We start from the raw sequence: 20,851 nt of genomic DNA on the forward strand, positions 1-20,851 counted from the left end.
TTAGTTATAAAAAAGAAGAAGAAAAAAAGAGAAAGCTTGAGAACCCATTTGGATTGACTTGTAAAAAAAGTGTTTAAAAAAACTCATTTTTGGTTAAATATTTTTGATGAAAATTAATTAAAATATACTTGAAAAACTATTTTGAGTGGTTGCCAAACACTCTAATTTCTTCCAAAATGATTTAGTTTTTAAATTAAACACTTAAAAATATATTTCAAACACATGCAAAGTTAATTTATGATAATGATTTCTTAGACCAAATTTAATTTTCATCAAAGACAACTTATTTCCATATAGGTGTGTATGGTGTCAAACTGACATCTGAAAACTATAGTTTTGCTTTTTTTTGTTTGTTAATGTGTACTTTGTATTTTCCACTTGACCTATTCACTGGTTTCTTTTGGTCTTCAAAATTGCACATCTAAAGCTGTATTTTAGTGGATGGTGCTTCTGAATTTAGGGGGAAATAAAAATTAATTTCGAGATGATCAAGAAGAAAGTTTATATGGTGATTGGATAGTTGCATAAGTTTGGATCTCTCATAAACGAAAAATGTGGTGGAGGCAAAGTTCAAAGTGAAGGAGTTTTCAAAATGCTATAGAGTCTTTTGGAGATAACGATCTTCTACATATCTTCATAATGGTATCTATTGTCCACTTTAGACATAACCTTCATAGCTTTGTTTTTTGTTTCACCCAAAAAATCTCATACGTACAACTGAAGATAATTATCCTTACTTATATACTCACCATCATTTTCTTATCTAGCTAATGTGGGACTTTGGTTGCATTCCCGGTAGAGTCAGTAACAAATTGGCTCATCTCCTTTGTTCTAGTTAGCCAACTTTCTTTCTCCAATTTGAAGGAGGAAGTTTTTTTTAAATATATATATCCAATTGTTAAAGCATATTAAATCTATGTAATGAACATGTTTTGAGTTTGTCTACACGTATTGTTGTATTATAATCCATATTATAAAGTTAAATTCTTGTGTGTAATATAAATGAGATAATGTAATCACCATAACGTATGCATAATGTGTATAAATATATAGTTAATATCCAAGGATAGCAAATGGGTAGAATTAGATGTTTATAGAATCTTTCGTTTGAAGATGATATTTGTAGAATGTGTGTTGAGGAATATATAGGAAAAGATGAGATTACATCTAAATCAAAATGAAGACAAAAGTATAGACAAATTGTGTCCATTCCATTGTTAGCATGTATAATTAGATTGATTGGTAGCGCATGGGAAATGGGTGGTCCTTTCTAAGCCAAAAAAATGGACTTTGATATACAAATAGAAAAGCCGAAAGCCAAAGTCCAAGCCCATATCTCTTTCTCCTTTCCAAATCAACCCATCTCTACACACATTACCCTAAGCCCTATTACCAATTTACTCATTTTTTGTAACAACAATACATACACAATCAAAAATATGGGCAAGTATTTCTATTTTTATGCTAAAAATTGAATTAATGACTTGAATAATGTGTCATCTCCTCTAGTAGAATTAGTTTGTAAGACGTGAGAATTCGTTTTTCCATTTTAAAATAAAGTTTAATGAGTTTTTGTTAATTAAAATAGAGTACGTAATTTAACTTTAATGTTGATTTTGTATGTATTACTTTAATGGATATTAATTCATAGAATGGTCTCTTTCGTTTGTTTATATACGAGTGTTTGAATGATATTATTCTAATGTGGTCTTCTGCATTTATAAATAACTAAAACTTGTGGATGGCTTTATTTATGTTTTAATAAAATATTCAAATGATCCGATTAAAAGGTCAGAGAGAATTTTTATTTTTAAAGGATAGATATATATTTGTCCATTTAAAATATGGGTGTCCAAAAATCTGATAACATGAAAAATTCGATCAACCCAATAATCTAACCTATATGGTTCGAGTTGAGTTGGGTTAAAATAAATGAAAACTCTATTGATTAGCTTGGTTTATGGGTTCATCAAAAATAACTTGAACTAATCCAAACTTATTATTAATATTAAAAAGTATGTTTTTTTTAATATTAAAAAGTATATAATTTTTTTTACTTCCAATACAATTATATATACATATATTTATTTTAATTGTACTTAATTTCATGGTTTTTTTAGATTATTTGTTACCCACAAATTATTTAAAATAATATTTTACCACTATAGAAGTAAATTTTCATAAATGATTAAAATTGATTTGCTAGTCTTATTTCAATATGTGAAAATAAAATTTAAATAATGACCCGAGTAACCCAAACCAATCCAATCCAAATATTTCATGGTTAGGTTGGTTTCGATTTGTTATTTAATAAGGGTTGTTTGAATTAAACAAATTTACCACATGAATGATTGGGTTAAATCTAAAAATTGTTTCAATCCAACCCAACCCAACCCAACCCATCAAATATTCCTAATTTAAAGATGATTATTTTTTTTTTTTAGAAGATTAAGCATAAAATGAAATAATATAAAAGATGATAAGAAAGAAAAACATAAACTTTTGCCTATCTAAGTTTTTTTGGTATCTTTAAACTTTGTGTCCAGTAAATTTCAAATATTTAAAAAAAAAAAATTGTACGAAATTATCTTTTTCATGAGTTTTGTTTTCTATTTTATGTCTAATAAAATTTTAAAATTTTAATTTTGTAGCCAATCTATATAGAACCAAATAGTGTATACTAGACACAAAGTTAAATTTTATGTCTAATACAATATTTAATTTATAATGTTTTCGAATATGTAAGAGTCCTACTAAGTATGAATTTAAGATTTTTGACATCTCATAGACATGAAGTTAAAAGTTCAAAGATCTATTAGACACTTTTACATTTCAAATGTCCTATATATAGACAAATCTAAAAATTTTCGAGCTAAACTTATAACCTTATATAAATTGTGCCCCAACATTAACTTCTAGATCTAGTAGGTGATTTCTTTTATCTGTTTGTTTGTTTGTTTTTTTTTTTTTTTTTTTTTTTTTTTTTGATAATATGTGAGATGACGAGATCGAACATCAGATCATTAAGTACAAATTCATGTTAGATGAGATATGAACATGATGGTGATTTGTTTTCATTTATTTTGTTACATATAGAATGTGATTTTGTGCTAGGAAACTCTTACTCTTCCCACTGAAATAAAGTTGTAAAAAAGTCTACAAATAGATTAAAATACGAAACATTTGGAGTTTCACATTCTAATGTATCTTTTTAAGGAGAAATATTATTTTTCGAAAGGGATGTAACACGAAAAATTTCCAAGTGGTCAAAAAATATTTTAAGAATTAAAGAGAGATAGAATATCAAAAAAGAGTATGGAAGAAGATGAGAGTAACTTTGAAAAAATTAAAAGGATATTGTCCTTTTAGAAACTATTTAGGAAAATATTGTTGTTTTCAAACTATTTGTAAAAATATTGTTGTTTTTTTTTTTTAAGATTAAGTCGAGGGTTCAAAATTCGACCTAGCGACCTTCCTTTCATTTGTACGTCGAACTTTGAACCCTCGACCTTGCCCTTCCTAACATTATTATTGAGTCTGTTTAATTATCATTCCGGAGACCTTCCTCTATCAAAATATCGTATTTCTAAATTTTCATAAGGTCCCCCTGGAATTTCTTCCAAAGCTTGTTGAATAATTTTTACGGATTCTGTCATCTCAGCAAGTCTGACTAAATAATGAGCTAATGAATCTCTTCTTTTGCCACTGAACTTCCCAATCAAATTCGAGAGCGAGAGCGAGATTTTGAGCGTGATGCGAGAGCGAGAGCGAGAATACCGTACAAATTTCCTTTTTTTTCTTTTTTAACTATTACACATTCCACCTTCTTCTTCTTTCTTTCCTTTTTCTTTTCTTTTTTTTTTAATTCCATTTAAAAAACAATTTCTAAAAAATATTATTATTATTTTATTTAAACTTTGAAAAGAATAAATTAAAAAAAGTAGTAACTCATAAAAATAAAAAAATGTAAATTAAATAATCTCATTTAATATAAAACTAATTACAAAAATCAATGTGTCCCACAAGGCGGACGTCATCGATTTCGAGCTGGTTGTCGTCGTCGACTTCGAACGAGGTTGCTCGGGTTCTCTAATGTTGCTCTGGTACCTCTGCAGGTTTTATAATATAAAATATTCATTATGCCTCCACGACCTGACCAGTGGTCCATGCACGTATGAAGACGAAGGACCAGTCTCTAAGTCATAATGTCTTGAACCAAATGTTGGCATCATCATCATCAGACTAACATAATTAGTTTGACTCTGCGTCTACATCATAGGGGAACTCTTCCACATTATGTGCAACCTCATCAAACTCATCCTCTTCCGAACAGTCCTCTACGCCTAGAAGCTGATGGAGGAACAATAGGTATATCGTACATATAATGAATTTCCTCCATATAGCTTTGGTTGTCACTACAATAGCAAGAACCTGGTCGGGATCATTCGCAACCTCATGGAGTCTACTGTTGTATCGGATCTCTGTGAATTATAAAACAATATTAGACAATATTTAAAATAACTCCGTGTGACCGGCTCACCGTCAACAGGTAACCCCAACAACACTTCTATGTCTTGTAGAGTGATAGTACACCTCTCAACAGACATATGGAATTGTATTGCGTTCTGGAGCCTCCCTCTCTCAACAAGGACTGTGATCCGATGCCAGTCCAATCTGAATAAATTCCTAATCTGGCAATCCCATTAGAATCAAGTAGTGTCACAGTTAGCGGTATTATTCGAGTGGAGCGGATAGTGCGCTGGAGAACTGCCTCTCGACGACTGCAAGAGTATTTCTTCAGTTAGTACGATCTCGCCATATACAACATATGAATCGCATGAATGGATTGGTCGTACAAACATCGGGTTCAATAGTCTGGTTTAAGCCTGATCTGAAAAAAAATATATATAAATTGACTATAATTGAATAGTATAGAAAAGTGTGAGGATGTAAAGAATAATGTAAAAAACTCATGCATATTTGAAAAATGTTATCTTCTTTCTCGAAAACTCATGCTCCAATGCATCCCTTATTTCAATTCTCTTTCTTTTCTCGAAATAGTTCACGCATTTGAAGAATGTTATCTGAGCCAAGAGCATTTATAGGTAACATTCGAGCTTCTTTAAGGACTCCATTTTATTTGCACTTCTGATAGCATTTATCATCAGTCCATACCCATATCTGAATCTTCCATTCATGTGCTTGAGTCCATTATCTAAACTAATGTTGTCAAAAAAACTCAGACTAGCTCCGATTAATCCTTTGATATCTTCAATTTTTGTTGAACTTTCGAATTTGAAATTGACACCCGACACGATAAACATATAATTTTCAATGAATTAAATTTATAACTTTTTATTGAAGTTGCTAACGATATATCGTAAGCAGAAACGATGGTGACATTTCGGTCTCGTCCAACCATTTGCTGGGTTTGTTCACTGCTGCAATTATTAACCAGCATGTCGATCGTGAAATAACATACCTCTTCGTGTGTTACAATTTCTCTAGGTGTTTCATACTTAGTGATCTCGAACAAGCCATCATACCGAGCGGGTACTATTCATGTAACAAGTTGGCAAAGCATTCGGACATTCTATGCTTGCATTTTATGACTGTTTGCTCACATCTTAACATGAACTACGAAGATTATTTATTGAGGACTACTACAAATTGTCAACTTATGCCAAAGTGTACTCTCCTCAATTCAATTTGTACCACATGAAGATTACTGGATCACACAGTACCCTAATATGCCCGTCATCACATCCTGATCCATCGTGTGTGAGAAGACCTAGTGGACCGAAAAGTTCATTGATATCACAACGAGATAGATTGGACAGAACCAGCCAATCGACAACGATGTGGATTTTGTAACCAGTTAGGACATAATCGAAAGAAGTGTCCTTCGTTACTAAGACGGGCTCTAGATAGTTAGTGAGAATAATAAAGTATATTTTTTTTTTTTATATTCATTTTATTGTATATTTTTTATTTATAATTTATTGTATATTTTCATTTTTATAATAATCTACTGTATAATTTTTTTTTTTTGTAATCAATAAAGTTTTACACATATATATATAAGATATTCAATTTATTCAAATTATTGTCTAGAATTCCTATAGTAAATAACAATATATTCAATTGTTTCTAATATATTATTCAATCTATAGTATAATAATCTAATATATTCTAATATTAATGTCTAATGATTATTCAATTATAGTATAATAATATAATATATTCATATTAAGTCTAATGATATTTCAATATATAGTATGATTTATAGCTCTTTTTTCCTTTTTATATAATATTCTATGAAAATAGTTCATATTTAAGGTGAAGACCTCTCGCTCTCTCCTAAGATCTCGCTCTCTTAGTCTCGCTCTCTCCTAAGATCTTGCTCTCTCTCACTCTCGTTCTCCTAAGATCTTGCTCTCTCAGTATCACTCTCTCCTAAGATCTCGGCTCTCTCTCAATATCTCGCTTCTTCTAATTGTTGATTTTTCCATTAATGATTACTAGCTTTCATTCTTCTGGAACAACACACAAATAATTTTTTTGATTATGGATCTACTACCAGAAACTTCAATGCGTCAATTGCTTAGCATTCAATGATATTCCTGAATAATCTCATTTTTCAATTATTCAACCATTTCATTTTACCAAGTTCAATGTTAGTCAGATTAGTCAATATAAACTAAATCTCGCTTTCTCCAACATTCTTGCTTGGAATCTCGCTCTCTCCTAAAATCTCGCTTTGAATCTCGCTCTCTCTTAAAATCTCGTTCAACATCTCGCTCTCTTCTACTATCTCGCTTTGAATCTCGCTCTCTCCTTAATCTGCTTCAGCCTACTTATCTCCTTAATCGCTTTGAAGTTTCGACATGTGTGTAACCTTCGACAACCTAATATACAAAATTTTGTTCGTAGAAAAAGCTAATTCGAAATTGTCTTTCATTCCAAGGCATAACTTGTATCCATGTGTTTCATATTCGTTTGGAGTTCGCTCCCAGAAATATAGCCATCCCCACCCCCTCACATCAATCCCACAAGGCTCTGTCTAATTCAAAATGATAACAAAATGCATAGGTTGTTAGAAGCAGCTCGAGTACACAGATACATATAGTATACCATCTCATTACTTTATTTCCTTTATGAGGGAAAAAGAAAAGTAATAAACTTGCAATCTCGAGGGTGGATGTGTGTCGAAACTTCAACCTTCGACAACCTAAGCGAGATTCGCGAGATTTTCCTTGTCGAGGGTTGAAGTTTCGGCCTATGTATTGTTTCCAAGTTTTTCTTTATTCGTCGAGTTCTCAACGTTCGACCTCTAGCCTCGAACTCCCAAAACAACAATATTTCTCTAATAAGTTTCAAAACAAAAATATTTCTCTAATAAGTTTTGAAAACAACAATATTAATTTTAAAGGTCCGAGTAACTTTATCCAGTAGCTATACTCGAATTAACCAATACAGCAAACAAAAAAAAAATGGAAAACAAAAAGAAAACAAAAAAGAAAAAAGAGATTATAAATAGGAATGGCAAAGTTGATAAGTTTATGCAACTTAGGAAAAGATGACATGAAAACCAAAAAAATACAAAAATTCAAAAAGATTAAAGATGGTTTAATGTAGAGCGTTTACCAAGTGATTGAAACAAATTTTTTGTTTTGTTATTTTTTATATCCGTGAATGTCTAAACCAACTTAATGATTGAAACAATCACAAACTCGTCTCTATCATCCTCTAAAAAAAAAGAATATTATTTATTACAATTATTATTATTTTGTTGGCATATAAAATCTTTCTCACATCATCTCTAAAATTTCCATGAAAAAGAAAAACAAAAAAACAGTTGCAAAATTCCGAAATGGAGAAATCAAGTTTCTTTTGCTTTGTGCTGCTGCTCCTCCTCCCTTTCATTCAATTACAAGCCTCTTCTTCCCACAATCACAAGGTCCAATTTCTTCTCTATAAATTACCAATTAATAATTCTTCATTAGTGTATATATTAAAAAAATAGTGACAATTAATTAATATATTATTAGGCTTACATTGTTTACTTTGGAGAGCACCATGGAGATAAGAGTTGGGAAGAGATAGAAGCAAGGCACCATTCATATTTGATGTCGGTAAAAGAGAGTGAAGAAGATGCAAAATCCTCTCTTCTGTACAATTACAAACACTCCATCAATGCTTTTGCTGCAATTCTTACTCCTCAACAAGCCTCCAAACTTTCAGGTAATTAAGTATTTAAATGTTTTTTTTTATAAATATTTTAAATAATACATGTAATTAATTTGGTTGAAAAATGGGGAGGCAGAATTGGATGAAGTGGTGTCTGTGATAGAGAGTAAAAAGTACAGGATGCACACAACAAGGTCATGGGAGTTTTCAGGGGTTGAAGAAGACAAACCCACCATTAATGACTTGGTTTATAGAGCTAACTATGGAAAAGATGTTGTCATTGGAATGCTTGACAGTGGTAAATTTCTTTGCTTTTTGTTCAAATTATTATTCACTGTTTCCCATGTGATTTTCCATTTCTCTAGAATGTTTTGTAATTAGACATATATAAATATATAATTATTTAGAGAGTGCATGTGAAGAGATACTGAGGTTGGATTTTTTAACTTTGATTTGATGAGGTGTGTGGCCAAAGTCCAAAAGCTTTAGTGATAAAGGGATGGGACCCATTCCAAAATCATGGAAGGGAATCTGCCAAACAGGGCCTGCCTTTCAATCTGCTCATTGTAATAGGTCCATTTCTCCCCCTCTTAATTCCCTTTTTAACTTGCTTTCCCTAATTCAAAAAATTTCTAATCATTTTCTTTTAACAATTTTTAAACCGTTATCAAAGATACTATCCGATATATTGAGATTTTCACTTATCCTTGAATTCAATGTACATTAGTAATATTAAACAGCAATCAAAATCAAACAGAAATTGAGCCAATTGGTTGCCACCACCAAAGGCTGTTGGTATCCTGCAGCTGCAGACTATTGGATTTTTATGGCAACTTTTCACAACTTTGTGGTTAATTTTGTGTGTGTGTTCTGTGAGTTGCCCTTTACCTTTTGTCACCCTTCATATCAAACAAATTTTAGTGTTTTTTTCCCCCTCACATTCTTCTGGAATCTCATCAAACCCATGGCCATGCATCTTGTGAATCCCTATATATATATATGCCTTTTTATTTTATTCCAATCTCTCTCTTCTTTGTCATTGGGAACCACTAACTCTTCCTCCACTAACTTTTCCTACTATTTTGGAATTGACAACCACTTCCTTTTTTCTTTTTTCCTTTGCAACACTTTTGAGAGACTTCATTGATATTTAAAATTCTATGAAATGTAAAACAAGAGAAAAAAGTTTGAACTTAATAATTAATTATGTCACCAAACGAATCTATGATATAGATTTTTCTTAATTCTCATAATTGTACTTACTATATTTTTTCTTCTTGTCGTTTTGTTTTTTAAGATTCGATAAAATGTTCTTTTAGATAAGATTGGATTTTCGTAAAAAAGTTCGAGTTGAAAAACTTTTTTTCACTCCAATAAGTTATACTATGTTGACTTGTAATATCTTTAATTTAACATATCTTGCTTCTACTAGATTGACCATTATTTAGAGATAGGGGAGACAAAAGTCAATAATACTTGGTACCTTTACATCTTTGTCCTCCGCTCATTTCTTACTCTAAAATAATCAAAATAATTCTAGAAGTGTCTATTAGATTTATTAGAATGATTCATTGCCTTTGTAGCCAATTTTTTTAGACTATGTATATATAGACACTAGATATAATTTTTTAAATTAGGTAAAATGTTGAAATTTTCACTTTCACATGCATGTGAATTAAATTTCTTATCGTAAGAAGTACACCTACATAAATATAATTAAGATTAAATTATAAAAAAAAAACCTTATACTAATTAAAATTATAATATTATCCCCAACAATTCATAAATGTTTCAAAACTTGAGATATAACTATTTGATGACCACATTGTTTTAAGTAACTGTTCCGTAATATTAAATCTCAATTTTTACCCAAATCAAAAGTTATTTTGAAATGTTTATGAAACATGCATCTTTTAAAAGCCAAGGGCAATTTTAATTAGAATTAATAATCTCAAATGGTTTTGTCACTAAAAAAACCAAAATAATTTTAGCAAAATAATGGGTTTGGATTATGTATTATTTTATTTGTGATGGGGAATTTTCAGGAAGATAATTGGCGCTCGATATTACCTAAAGGGATACGAGCATCACTTCGGCCGTTTAAATGAAACGGCGGACTACCGATCACCGTGCGACAAGGACGGCCACGGATCTCACACAGCCTCCATCGCCGGCGGCCGCAGGGTCTACAACGTGTCCGCCTTTGGCGGCGTCGCTTGGGGCACGGCCTCCGGCGGGGCCCCGTGGGCCCGGCTTGCAATTTACAAGGTTTGTTGGGCCATTCCGAACCAAATGAAAGCTCTGGGAAACGTTTGTTTCGACACGGACATGTTGGCTGCCATGGACGACGCCATTGCCGACGGTGTCGATGTTCTGAGCTTGTCCATTGGAAAATCGGATCCGTACAATTACACGGACGATGGAATCGCCATCGGAGCTCTGCACGCCGTTAAAAGAGACATCGTCGTGTCTTGTAGCGCTGGGAATTATGGGCCTACCCCGTCGGCATTGTCTAATATTGCACCGTGGATCATCACCGTTGGAGCTAGCACTGTTGATCGGGAATTTTATTCTCCGGTCATTCTTGGTAATGGGTTGAAGATTAAGGTAAACCTCAATTATGTTCTTAATTCTTCTTAAATCATAAATTTTATAATAATTGTTTTAAATAATAAAGTTGTTGAAAACATTTTCAAATATAATAAAATGTTGGGTATAGATTGCAATTGATAATTATCATTGACATTCATAGATATTTATTAATATTTTACTATATTTGTAAATAATTTAACTCATTTTCTTTATTTGAAAACATATCAAAATTTATCATATAACGTCTATTATTAATGGAGTAATAATTGGGTGTAGTTTCGATGCATCCATTTTAATGCATCTCAATGAGGATAATATGTTGTATGCATTTTTATACATTCATTTCCGTCACAAAAAGTAAAAATAAAAGTAAATAAAGAAAAATAGAAAAAAAAAAAGTTTGTCACAGAAAATTGTGATTAAACATTTAGGTAGGTTGCATATATCGCAAAGAAAAATTTGACATATGAATGTAACTCAGGATACACAAAAATGAATGTAACTCAGGATGCACCAAGTATCTTTCTTATTAGATAAACTCTAGTTAGGGTTGGCAACGAGGCGGGATTGGGTCGAATGATGCACTCCCCATCATCGTCCCCGTAGGGACTTTTAGTCCCCGTCTCATTTCCTGATTTGAGGAATCGGATCGAGATCGAGAAATACTCGTTTAGAGATCGGGTCCTCGCAAAGAAAAAATTCCTTTCTTTTATTTTTTTTATTTAAAATCAATAAATTTTTATGTTTATATTGAAATTGTGCACTTTTTACGTAATAAGTTGGTATTATTATCCTTTTATTTATTTAAATTAATAATAAAAAATATTTTAACATTTCTTTATTTTAAAATTTAATAAAAAGTTAAGGTAAATAATATTATGAAATGAAATTAAAAAAAGTAAAATAAAAAAAAAAACATAAACATAAACATAAACATAAACAGTAGCTGTATGTATGTATATATTAAAAAATTAAAAAAATTATTCGAAGCTGGGTTGGGGCTGGGATGGGATGGGAATACCCTCTCCATCCCTAATTTGAGGACCCGTTTTTTGTCTCCTGTTTGACTCCATCTCCAATCAAATCAATGATTTCCTGTCCTGATCAGGCGGGTACATGTAAGGATTTTTGCCAATTTTAACTCTAGTTTTATCTCAAAATTAATTGATGGGGAAAGAGGAACTACGTTTTTTTTATTAAGAGGGATTTTTCTTTTATCAAATACTTGTCTAGACTTTATTGACTTTGATACCATATTAGATAACATGAGATTTCATCTCAAAATCAATTGGCAAGTGAAGAATAATCTATATATTTTATTAACTTGAAGTTGGTGGAGTAGGTTATTATAGTCCACTCTATGTTTGGAGACCAAATATAATAGTGGTATTTACAATTATTTATAACCTATCACTATTTTTTATCCGAACAAAAATAATATAGACTATTATAATCTGGACTAAAATAGTTTCGATGATTAACACGAACTATCATAGTTCGTGCCGCTGTGCAAGAAACAGACGGAAAAAAACGAAAAGGAAATTACTAGAAAACTGTCCAGTTAAGAATAGAATAGTGGAGGAGAGATTATAATTAGAGAAAAAGCTTGGACAGGACGGATATTGTTTTCTAGTTTAAAAATTTGTACTTTATTCTGTAAATAATTTAAGGTTAAACTCAATTTGGTGAGCTGAATCGTGTAGATTGCCTCTAAATTATTAAAGAGAATCCCATATTAATTATTTTTATTTTTCAGAGAAAAGTTTGAAGTATAAAAAAGAATATTGGTGTGTAATAATAGGGATTGTCGGTGGCTCCGTCGAAGTTGAAGAGGAAGAAGATGTATCCATTAGTGTATGCTGGAGATATATTGAAGCCTCATGTACCCCGAAACCAATCTGGGTAATGCTATTATATCTCTCTACTACTATTCTTTCTCTCTTTTCTTTTTTGTTTTTCCTTCCATTTTTTATGTTATTATAGATTTGAAATAGAGTTACATAAGTTAGGTTGAATCAAAATTAAAATGCATTCAAGTGAACTAATATATACTTCTTTTCTTAAAATCAAAATTCGAGAATTCATGATTGCAAAGAAATTTCGAATCGTTCACATTATTCTCTTTAATTATATAGTAAATCATTTTTAAAAAATCAAAAGAAGAAAATATTTGTGAATAATATTTTTATGCATCATCTTTAATTAGGAAGGAAAAAATATTTTTTAATTTTTTAAAAATAATGTGGTTTGGCTCATAACAATTTGTGATTGGACATTTGGACGGACTGTACAGTATGCACCCTCAAATGCATCCAAATATTTAATATTGATTGAATATCTAGAAGGTTGCACAAAGACTAGAGTTTTTTTCTTTCTTTTTTTATTGTGTTTTTTTTGTCAATATTTTTCACTAGGATTTGGTAAATTTTCCTATACTAACATAGTATGTAAAATTTTCCATAGAATTTGGTTTTGTTCAAACTTCACAAACCCAAACAAGTTTTAAGCATCTTTAAGAATAAGAAGAAGAAATGAAGTACAAAGCTATTGATGAACCACATTAAAGTTAAGTTTAGAATGGGAATGTTTTTGTTGCAGGCTATGTGTTGCAGGCTCGCTTTCACACGAGAAAGCCAAAGGAAAGATAGTGTTGTGCTTTAGAGGAGAAGGAATCAGCCGATTCGCCGGCAGCCTCGAAGTTAAAAGGTCAGGCGGCGCCGGAATGATACTCGGAAATGTGCCAGCGGTAGGTCGGAGGCCGCACGCCGATCCCCATTTTGTTCCGGCCACCGCCGTGTCTTACGAAGATGCAAATATGATCCTGAAATATATAAAATCTCGCACAAATCCAACTGCAAATATTGTTCCACCTATCACTATCTACGGCTCCAGGCCGGCGCCGGCCATGGCCAACTTCTCAAGTCGAGGTCCAAACCCCGTCGACCCTCATTTTCTTAAGGTATTTTTTTCAAAATTAATCTTTCCATTTACCATTCGAATAAAGTTTTTAAGTATTCCCATAATCCGCCATTGTTAACACTCAAATCAACCAAACCTACTTTTGTTTTCGGTAAATTTCATCCCCTTTGTAATGCTTCCTTTTTGCATCAAACCTTTAACAAGCTTTATTTCAAGCTCGAGAATCACAATAACTCCCATGGATGTGAAGCCTTTGAGGATGAGGTCTTAATCTTGCCCGAATCAAAGTCTTAACTTTTTAAATTGGTTTTCAATTCTGGGTATCCAACAATTGGAAAATGGGGAGCTGATTTGGTTTATGGGGATTTGAATTACAGTTTCAATCTGCTTGATCTCTGCTCTCAATTGCATTAACTTTTCTCTAATCCAATTGGGTAACCTCAAGTAATCACGTTGAAATCTTAAGGACCAAATTCTTAAAAACTCATGTACTAAAAAGATAGATTTTCCTAATTTTTAATTATTTTTTGCTATGAATTTTTTTTAGTAGTAATTAACTACATAATTAGTTTAAAAAATTTTCATATTAAATTCATAAATTTTCGCACGTTTATATAATCTCCGTATTTTAGATTTGATATCAATTCCATTTTTAAATTATGAATTTTTTAACTTTTAAAAATTGTATTTGTTTATTCTTAATTTTCTTATTATAGTTTTCATTTGTTTGTAAGAGAAACACTTAATTCTTTTTTGTCAAATTTATAAATTTAAAAAAAAAACAACTTTTTTCTTATCTTCAAAAACTTAGCTTTGGAATATATTAGTCCAAGTTGATAACAAAAAAAAAGACATTTATGAATAGAAATAGAGTGATAACCTTAATTTCCAAATACCAAAAATTAAATACTTAACAAACCAGACTTGTGATTAAACCAATCTATATAACATTAAAAAAAAAATCATCGGATAACAACTTTATTTTTAATTTCTTTTTTTCTGAATTTATATTCGTTTTCTCCTCATTTCTGAATTATGGGTTTTATTCTTCTTAAAAAGACATCACGCTTAAATTTTTTAATTAAATTAGAAAAGCCAAAATCTAAGGCCTCATTTGGTAATCTTTTTTTATATAAGTTTCTATATTCTATTTTCACCTATAGTTTTTTATATTATGGGGTCTGTTTCATACCAATGTTTTCGAAAATCAAACCAAGTTTTGAAAACTAAAAAAAATTATTTTTAAAAACTGGTTTTTTTTTCTTATTAGATTTTGAAAAATGAAAACCACTAGAAAGTTTAAAACTTGACTTGGTTGTTAAAAAAATTTAAAATAAAGTAGTTATGAGAGAAAGTCTATATTTTTTAATTTTAAAACTTGACTTGGTTGTTAAAAATAACAGTATGAAATTAGTTAATAAAATATTTTTAAAAAAATGATTAGAAATAGTATTTAGACGTTTGAGTTTCAAAAAATTAAATCATTAATTAAACGACGGCTAAATTAAAATACTACTTTTGTGCACAACTAAGGATGATTGTAGAGAGACAAGATGAAGGAAAATGTTGATTTTGTATATATATATTGCAGCCGGACATAACAGCTCCAGGAGTGGACATACTAGCAGCATGGTCCGAACAAGATTCCCCAACAAAACTTCCAAAATACTTGGACCCTCGTATTGTCAAATACAATCTCTACTCCGGCACCTCCATGTCCTGTCCCCACGTCTCCGCCGCCGCTGCCCTCCTCCGCGCCATCCACCCTTCATGGTCCCAAGCCGCCATCCGCTCCGCCCTCATGACCACTGCCACCACCATCAATAAATCCGGCCACCCACTCACCGACGACGCCTCCCCCGACAATTCCCCCGCATCCCCTTTCTCCTTCGGCTCCGGCCACTTTCGCCCCTCCAAGGCGGCGGATCCCGGCCTTGTCTACGACTCCAATTACACCGATTACCTCCACTACCTGTGCGGCCTCAAAATGAACTCCATTGACCCTTCCTTCACGTGCCCTCCACGTGCCCTCCATCCCCACGACCTCAATTACCCTTCCATTGCCGTCCCTCGACTCAGAGGCGCCGTGAGGATCAAAAGGACCGTCACCAATGTGGGCGGCGGAGGTAAAAGTGTATACTTTTTTCACAGCGAGGCGCCGCCGGGTGTGGCGGTGAGTGCTTCTCCTAATATATTGTATTTCAACAGAGTTGGGGAGCGGAAAAGATTCACGATTACAGTGAGTGGGAAAGTTAAAAATAGTAATAATAATGATAATAATAATGGGTACTCTTTTGGTTGGTTTGCTTGGACTGATGGGATTCACTATGTTAGAAGCCCAATTGCAGTTTCTTCAACTTAAAATTTTCTTACCCCCTTTTATATATATTGCCTTATATAATAAACAATTTAGTACTATTTTTGTGTTATATCCTTTGTTTTTTTTTTTTTTTTCCTTTTGCCTTCTCTATTATTATTTGCAAACAATATAAAGGGTAGAGATTTTAAATCTCTTGATCGAGGGTACATGTTCCAACTTAATTAACCTATGATTGATTGAAAGTTTTGTATATGTTGGTTGCATTATATGATGTATATTAATTAGTTCAACAATTTTCTAGTTGAATGTCAAGAAGGTATTATTGCACTATTTCCTTTTTATTCTTTTTAAAAAAGAAAGAAAATATATTAAAAGATAAAATTAGACGATAAAAAAGCTTTTACAAATTAAAAGAAACTTGGAAGTCACGTCACCACATTGGCTAGGACATCAACAATTTGGTTTCTAGACCTTCTACCAAAACAAAAATTACCCAACACATCCATGGCGTTGGGCAAGAAGAAGGATTTTTCTTCTTTCCTTCTGTAAGATCCTCACTCTCTTCGATAAATTTTTTGATAATTTTAGTGTGAATCTGATTCAACCACTAATGGAGGTGGTATTAGTTTGAAAATTAACTTAAAAGAGGGGGGAAAGGTTGGAGGAGTCAATAGAAACATTGAGATAAATAACTAAATTTAAACGAGACTCTTCATTGGGTGGATCTACCGAGTAAACAAGGTAGTCCAGTAGGGCAATTACCTAAAATATGGTATTCTTTGTGGCAATACCTGCACTCAATTGTAGAACAATTTTGCTAATTTATCACGCAAATAATTCATATAGGGTAACTGATGTACCTTGAGCTTTTTAGTATCGCCAACCCTTCAATTATCACACCCCCTTCTGAATTCATCTCTTTTGTCCGAAAGAATGTGTGAGAACAACAGACTCCATATCTGGCAATGCTATCAATCCAACCTTGCTTTTCCAAGTCAATGCATATGGGTTCTTTTGGACGCATGGGTTCCCTACCATGCATTTAACCTCCCCCACTTTCCATTATTGGTTCTAGCTTCCTTCTTGTAGCATGGAATCTTCCCTTGATTGTATCCTAAGTGTTCAAATAAGCCAGCCATGCGTTCACTTTCCCTCCTACGCACCCAACCTCTAGGATTTCATCACTTAGTCAAATTCTTAACCTAGACTGCCCGATGTGTCCACCTTTTAAAGACTATGCGTCCAACTCTAGTTTAATTATTGGTTGGGCATTGTTCAACGCATGGTTTTCCAATACTTAACCAATCCTTTCCCTATGTGTTCACTTAACCCTAGACCTCCCAAGATAATTCTTCTATGTGTCCAATTCCTCCCAGTATGCGTCCAAGCAAGTCCATTCCCTCCCTAGTATGCGTCTAAGGCCTCTTTCGCCTCGTTCAACTTAAGATAAAGCATCTAAGATGACTTTTTTTTTCCTTTGCATGTGTCCAAGTTGTCCAACTGGGTTTCTAGGAATTATTCCATGTGCCCAACTCACCCCTATGCGTCCAACACTATGCGTCCAAGATAATCTTCCTATGCTATGAGTAGAACTTCTTTACCTATGCTACGAATTTATGCGACTAAACTCGAACCTCACTTATAGTATGATTTTTCCTCCTCAATTATGCTATGAGTTCTTCTACTACCTTATATTATGAGTTGAATCCCTTACTAATACTTAACCAACTATTCCTTTTTTATTATGCTATGGATTCAACTTTTACTTTCATAGCATAGTTGCATACTTAGCCAAATTTCTGACTTCAATCTATTATGCATCCAATTTTTCTCCTCACAACTTGTCCACAACACTTTGTCCCTAAACTCAATCACATGATCTCAACACTTAAAATATTTCTCTGAATGCTAGCACTTCCTATAACTGGGTGAAAGAATTCGAGAGCTTACAGATTACTACCCCCTTAAAGAATTTCGTCCTCAAAATTTCATCTGTAGCTTAACAAAACTTTTACAACTCATGGAAGCAGATGTTATTTATAAAAATACAAGTTTGTCAGGATTTTGGATGCATACTCAAATTTTTACATTTTTAGGGTTTTATCCCCGTTTCCTGACACCTTCCCATGTTGAGTCATGGCATATAGTTTTCCTGGATGTCAAACCTCTTTTACTACCCCCTTTTGCTTAAACCCACTTGACTGTCCTTCATTTATCACTGATGGTCCTATTCCTTGATTAATTATTTGGGAAGTGGCTCTTCCGCCTCCAGTCGCTAATTGTGGAAATTCTCTTTTGAAGTGTCCAGTTTGTTCACAATTATAACAGATATTTACTTTCTCAGAATACTTATTACCTCAATGATACCTGTTACAACTTAGGCACCGGGGTCTACTATTATCGCTAGCGATCGATTCTCTTGGATATTCGGAGAATGTTTTCCAAAAGATATATTTTGTTGACTTATTCATCTAAGTGTTAACCTAAAGTACCTTTATGTTTTAATGATCCCTTGTTTACCACTCCAGGAGTAAATTTCCCGCTTCATCCTTCTCCTGTCTGTTTCACTGATGGATCACCTTATTCTCCTTGTTTTTATGGTCATCAGACATTTTTATATTCTCATAGCTGCTTCTACTAGCTTCGAGAATTCCTCCCACACGACACTAGTTATCACAAGAGTTTGAATTTCTTATCTTAATCCTACCTCAAATCTTTTGCAACGCTCAACCTCGTCCTCAATAATGTTTAAGGCATATCTTGAAAGTTTTATATATTTTTGTTCGTATTCAGCTACCATCATGTTCGCTTGTATGAGTTGCAGAAATTCATTTCGTTTTGCATCATGGAATGTTCGTGGATAGAATTTCTTATAAAAAGTTGCTCGAAATTCTTTCCAAGTTAGTTCATTTCCTTCCCATCTCCTACATTTCACTACTCTCCACTAATCCTCTGCTCTTCTTTGTAACAAGAAAGTCGTTAGAGTTACCCTCTGATCTTCCAAACATCTTATAAATTTAAAGCATTTTTCTATTTGGTTGACCCAAGCTTCAGTATCGGCTGGATCTATGGTTCCTTCAAATGTACTTGCATCTAACGACTTGAGTCATTTGATTCCAAATTCTTCCCAGCGTTTAATTGTATCATGTCTAAACTCTCAGTTAGTCGTTGAACAAACCTATCCAGGTATTGTTCCGTTGTCATAATCTGTTATTGAGGATAACTCGATTCACCCTCATTTCCTTCACCTGACCTGCATGTGTTGAATTGATTTCTTTGCCTTCCGCTTCTTAGCATGGTTTTTATAAAAGATCAAGATACAGATCAAGTACTAGGAATTTCATTATCTCAACAAACTGCTTGTTACAACACCTCTTGTAATTTACATCTAAAGATTTTTTTTTTAGTTTTTCCTACCGATGTACATTTATTGCCACTTCTCAGCTTTTTCTTTTCCTTTCACAGTTATTCCAAATCCTTCTTCTGGTTTCCATGGACACTCTTCCAAGGAATTCCCTTGCTGTAGACAAAAGAAACAAAATTTCCTGTAGATTTTAGTATCTTCCTTGCATGAAATGTCCATATTGTCTTCGATATTTATTTTATAGGGAGTGTCAGCAGTTAACAGCTTAACATTATTCATTGTATGACTATAACCTTCCTTATATGAATATTCTTCAAACTATTGTCAGAACTTTCCTCAATGGAATCTATTGTGTCTACTATCGAAAAATGTATCCTTTTGTAATAGATTTGGTTCTAAATATTTGTTTCTATTTACCTTTAACTTTTCGTTGATAATAAACACAAGTTTTCTAAAGGTGGCCTCCTCGACCACATTCACAACAGGTTCTTGATTTTAACAAATAAGAACCCATATGTTTTTCTCCACATTCAGGACATTCGTGACGAGAATTTGGTGAATACAATTATGATGCATGTCTTAAGCTATGCGTTTATACTCATGCATAGGTGGTCATGCGTTAGAATGAAAGTATGCATTAATCTCGTGTGCAATGACCATGCGTTCTTGTCACAAGTTTTCTTGCGCTCTCGCTAAGTATAACGAGATCACAAGTTTCTCGGGTGATTAGAAGTCAAACTCAGGGACTCGTAGCTAAATGTTACGCGGTAGTGTGTTTGCGGCGAAGAAATAAAAGAATGATGAGGGTTATGGCTATGCCCTACTCCTACTTCTAACTATGAGATTAAGCGGTGGAAGTATGACCGAGAGGTAGAGACACGAAAACTGTTAATGCGTATTAAAATGCATGGAAAATAGATGAAAAGGTTAGGTTGTCTTCACTGCAATACTAAGCTTGACCGCAAGGATAACCCCAGCCAATGCAAGCAATGCGATCATGCTATACACACTTGACGTAGACGCATGAGATGTGTATGTGATAGTGTCGAGAAGCCTATTTCTAAGCCTCTACAATCCCGCACACATGCTTTCACATATAAGCAAGATGACCGCATACCACCATATCCTATTTAAAGGGTGTATACGCTGTGTAGTAGCAAACAGAGCTTATTCCTAAGTTCCCCATTCTTGCTTATGCGATCCAATCCGCTCTTTCGAGTCTTAGATTTGGTTTTTAGACTACTCTCCCAAGTATGCCTAAATGATGAATGATGCACTCATAAGACAAGGTAATCGTATAAACATGGTTGACGTAAGATTATTCCTATCTCTAGTGAACACTTGCTTATATTAGTTAATGCAACCAACCACTTACCCTCCCGGGCAGTTAGTTGCTACTGATTCTACTCATAGACAAGCATTGTATCCGCTTATTGACAAGCGTTGCTATATCTTCACACTAAGCA

At 33.0% G+C, this 20,851-nt stretch overlaps 1 protein-coding gene across 1 annotated transcript; it reads left to right on the forward strand.

Moving 5' to 3' along the window:
- The first annotated feature begins 7,799 nt into the window (after positions 1 to 7,799).
- LOC120073763 (subtilisin-like protease SBT5.6) lies at positions 7,800 to 16,130 on the forward strand. The gene is made up of 8 exons (XM_039026589.1): positions 7,800 to 7,960; positions 8,052 to 8,244; positions 8,327 to 8,488; positions 8,652 to 8,763; positions 10,236 to 10,797; positions 12,584 to 12,684; positions 13,381 to 13,741; positions 15,293 to 16,130. Exons 1-8 carry the CDS (start codon positions 7,874 to 7,876, stop codon positions 16,061 to 16,063), a joined length of 2,349 nt encoding a protein of 782 aa, XP_038882517.1. The 5' UTR covers positions 7,800 to 7,873; the 3' UTR covers positions 16,064 to 16,130.
- Positions 16,131 to 20,851: the final 4,721 nt, after the last annotated feature.

This window comes from Benincasa hispida, chromosome 3 (assembly GCF_009727055.1).
Source record: "Benincasa hispida cultivar B227 chromosome 3, ASM972705v1, whole genome shotgun sequence".
Taxonomy (NCBI): Eukaryota; Viridiplantae; Streptophyta; class Magnoliopsida; order Cucurbitales; family Cucurbitaceae; genus Benincasa; species Benincasa hispida.